The following is a 3,921-nucleotide window of genomic DNA, read 5'->3' as shown; positions in this document are numbered from 1 at the left end:
CTCTGACCTTCTGTCAGGTGTCGGTCCGGTCCATCTCTAACCTTCTGTCAGGTGTCGGTCCGGTCCATCTCTAACCTTCTGTCAGGTGTCGGTCCGGTCCATCTCTAACCTTCTGTCAGGTGTCGGTCCGGCCTATCTCTGACCTTCTGTCAGGTGTCGGTCCGGTCCATCTCTAACCTTCTGTCAGGTGTCGGTCCGGTCCATCTCTAACCTTGTGTCAGGTGTCGGTCCGGTCCATCTCTAACCTTGTGTCAGGTGTCGGTCCGGTCCATCTCTAATCTTCTGTCAGGTGTCGGTCCAGTCCATCTCTAACCTTGTGTCAGATGTCGGTCCGGTCCATCTCTAACCTTCTGTCAGGTGTCGGTCTGGTCCATCTCTGACCTTCTGTCAGGTGTCAGTCCGGTCCATCTCTAACCTTCTGTCAGGTGTCGGTCCGGTCCATATCTGACCTTGTGTCAGGTGTCGGTCCGGTCCATATCTGACCTTGTGTCAGGTGTCGGTCCGGTCCATCTCTGACCTTGTGCCAGGTGTCGGTCCGGTGCATATCTGACCTTGTGTCATGTGTCTTTCTGGTCCGTCTCTGACCTTGTGTCAGGTGTCAGTCCGGTCCATCTCTAACCATCTGTCAGGTGTCGGTCCAGTCCATCTCTAACCTTCTGGCAGGTGTCGGTCCAGTCCGTCTCTGATCTTGTGTCAGGTGTCGGTCCGGTCCATCTTCAGGTGTTGGTCCGGTCCATCTCTAACCTTCTGTCAGGTGTCGGTCCGGTCGTCTCTAACCCCGTTTGATGTACAGGACTGTTTAAGGACAGTATTTCTAGGTGTGGTCATGGAGAGGAGTGGTTCTGGTTTGGAAGTGTTTGGGTTTTGTCTCCTTTAAGCAGATGATGTGGTTCTGTTGGCATCAGCAGGTTGAGATCTTTAGCTCTGGTGTGGTTTACACTCGAGTGTTAAAAGGCTCAATCGTACGTTAGTTACTTTAAGTCTGAGGCCAATAGTTGGACTCCCCCCTCCATGTGGGGGGTGGGGGAGTTCCTGCATCTGGGTGTTCTGTTCACAAGTGATGGAACGGGAGTTGGATCGATGGATTGGGTTCTCATCCTCAGAAATGAGGGTGTTGCTTCGGTCAGTCGTGGTGAAGAAAGAGCTGAATCGAAAGGCAAAGCTCTGGATTTACTGGTCTGTCTTCGTACCAACCCTCGCCTGTGGTCATGAGATGTGGATCACGACTGAAAGAACCAGATCCTGGATACAAGTGACTGAAATGAGCTTCCTTCGTAGGGTGGTCGGGCTCAGCCTTAGACAYGGGGAGGAGCTTCCTTCGTAGGGTGGTCGGGCTCAGCCTTAGACACAGGGGGAGGAGCTTCCTTCATAGAGTGGTTGGGCTCAGCCTTAGACACAGGGGAGGAGCTTCCTTCATAGAGTGGTTGGGCTCAGCCTTAGACACAGGGGGAGGAGCTTCCTTCATAGAGTGGTTGGGCTCAGCCTTAGACACAGGGGGAGGAGCTTCCTTCATAGGGTGGTCGGGCTCAGCCTTAGACACAGGGAGGAGCTTACTTCGTAGGGTGGTCGGGCTCAGCCTTAGACACAGGGGGAGGAGCTTCCTTTGTAGGGTGGTCGGGCTCAGCCTTAGATACGGGGAGGAGCTTCCTTCGTAGGGTGGTCGGGCTCAGCCTTAGACACAGGGAGGAGCTTCCTTTGTAGGGTGGTCGGGCTCAGCCTTAGACACGGGGAGGAGCTTCCTTCATAGGGTGGTTGGGCTCAGCCTTAGACACAGGGGGAGGAGCTTCCTTTGTAGGGTGTTCGGGCTCAGCCTTAGACACAGGGGGAGGAGCTCTGTCATCCGGGGGGAGCTCGGAGTAGAGCTGCTGCTCCTTCACATGGAAAGGAGTCAGTTGAGGTGGTTCATCTGATCAGGGTGTTTCCTGGATGCCTCCCTTCAGAGGTCCCACTGGTGGGTGGCCCTGGGGCAGACCCAGAACTTGATGGAGGACTGTGTATTTTCTGTGACCTGGGAACACCTCAGGTCCTGCAGGACAGGCTGAAGCATGCTGCTGGGGAGGGAGCTCTGTGGTTCTCTGCTGGACCCTCTGACACCTGACTGCAAATGAGCATCAGAACAGGGAGTAATCCACGTAGAGGAAGTGACTGATGAGCGTTTCCATTTGGAACAGTTATTTAGAGCTTCTGTTTGAGGATCAGGCTGAGAGGGATCAGGTCCAGGACTTTATAGCTATATTTTAAATGTTATTAGAAATCAGCTCTTCTAAAAGTGATGACTGTTTCAGGCCGTCCCATGGGAGGAGTACCCGTCCTGGGCAGGAAAGGATTTAACTGACCTCCCCACCAAAGACCAGTTCATTGGGCCCATTGCAGTTGTGGATGGTTTTGTCCTTGAAGCTCCACCCTTTGAGGTTTGGGAGAAAAAGGGATTCTTCAGTGACGTCCCGTTTGTTGTCGGGACAACTGAGCAGGAGGTGGACTTCAGGTAAGAACTCGTCTGGTGCTGGTTCTTACCTGTTCAGCTGATTCCTGAGTTGAAACTCTTTGTTCCTCCACAGCCCTCCAGCTGAGAACATCTCTGACTGGACCTGGGAGGACTACAGCTGGTTTGTAACAGGTAAGAGCTGCAGGGTCACAGTTTAACAGGGTCCAGATTATGATGGTCTGCTCACCTACAGTGAATTCATGTCCAGCAGAAACCCTTACAGTCTTCTTCAGAGCTGGTTTAAATAAAGACTTTCAGACATGTTCAGTTTTTCAGTCATCTTAGAGCAAGTCAGCTTTGTGTCTGAGTTAAGGTTTGTTTCCTCGCAGATGTTGTGTTCAGCTCAGTCACACACTACACTCATCCTTTATGGACTTTTTAAACGCTTAATGGCTGGAATTTATATAGAGCTTTATCAAGTCCACATGGACACCAAACTAATCATTCACACACTGATGGTGCTAAGCTACACTGTAGCCACAGCTGCCCAGGGCCACACTGACAGAGGCAGGGCTGCCATACACCGGAGCCACCGGACCCTCTGACCACCATCAGTAGGTAAGGTGGGTGAAGTGTCTTGCCCAAGGACACAACGACTGAGATGACTGGAACGTGGAATAGAACAGGCAACCCACCGTTTACAGCAGGGGTTCTCATGGGGACCCCCTATAAGTGCCAAAAAAATCCAGGGACCCCCTCATAGACCCCCTGCTGTTTTAAAAGATAATTATTGTCATTTCAACCCCTAGATGCCATGGGGTTATTTAAATTATATATGTTTTTATTAAGTTTATTATGTTTGTTTTATTAGTTCATTGTTCTCCATGCATTTTTAAAAATAAAAAAACAAATTAACGATTTAGTGAATTTTTTCAAAGACCCCCAAGATACCTCTCTTGGACCCCTGGGGGTCCTGGGACCCCAGTTTGAGAACCTCTGGTTTACAGGGCAACTCAAAGCATGAGGCTTTCTCAGACAAACAAAAACAATGTGTGGCCAGTTTTTGCAAACATTTTTAACTTGTAATCAAGACATGTTTTTATCGTTTATCAGGAACCAGTGGGTTGTGTTCTGTTTTTGACTGCAGGAACCAGGGGACTGTATGAAAAGATCTAAGACATGTTTTATTGATTTAAAATATAGTTCAGAGTTCAGAAATACACAAGTATACTTGTAGAACTGGAAAAATGTAAATACAGTTGACTGAAAGTCCTAACTTTTACCAACAATCTAATTAAATGTCATTATTATCTCAGGAGTTTAAAGTGTATCTTACCCCGCTGTGAAAAGATAACTCCGCCCCAAGGCGAAATTTGAAAAATGCATCAAAGTGGGTAGGGGACGGGGTGTGGGTTAGAGAGCGGAGGTGTGGCCAGGACGAGAGAACGCGACAGCTAGCATTAGCATAATTGATGCTACATGGAGAGTGACCACAG

General features: G+C 49.7%; 1 protein-coding gene across 1 annotated transcript in view; it reads left to right on the top strand.

Annotated features, from left to right (window-relative positions):
- The window catches only part of si:ch211-71n6.4 (para-nitrobenzyl esterase), a gene marked incomplete in the record, with an annotated part of 23,200 nt that overhangs the window by 13,344 nt on the left and 5,935 nt on the right, over positions 1-3,921 (top strand). The window contains 2 exon segments of the mRNA XM_014013556.1: positions 2,286-2,485; positions 2,559-2,617. Of these exon segments, the coding sequence (XP_013869010.1) occupies positions 2,286-2,485; positions 2,559-2,617 (259 nt within the window).

Source organism: Austrofundulus limnaeus, unplaced genomic scaffold (assembly GCF_001266775.1).
Source record: "Austrofundulus limnaeus strain Quisiro unplaced genomic scaffold, Austrofundulus_limnaeus-1.0 Scaffold103, whole genome shotgun sequence".
NCBI lineage: Eukaryota > Metazoa > Chordata > Actinopteri > Cyprinodontiformes > Rivulidae > Austrofundulus > Austrofundulus limnaeus.
Note: the sequence above shows the minus strand (reverse complement) of the source record. Positions and strands in the feature narration are given on the sequence as shown.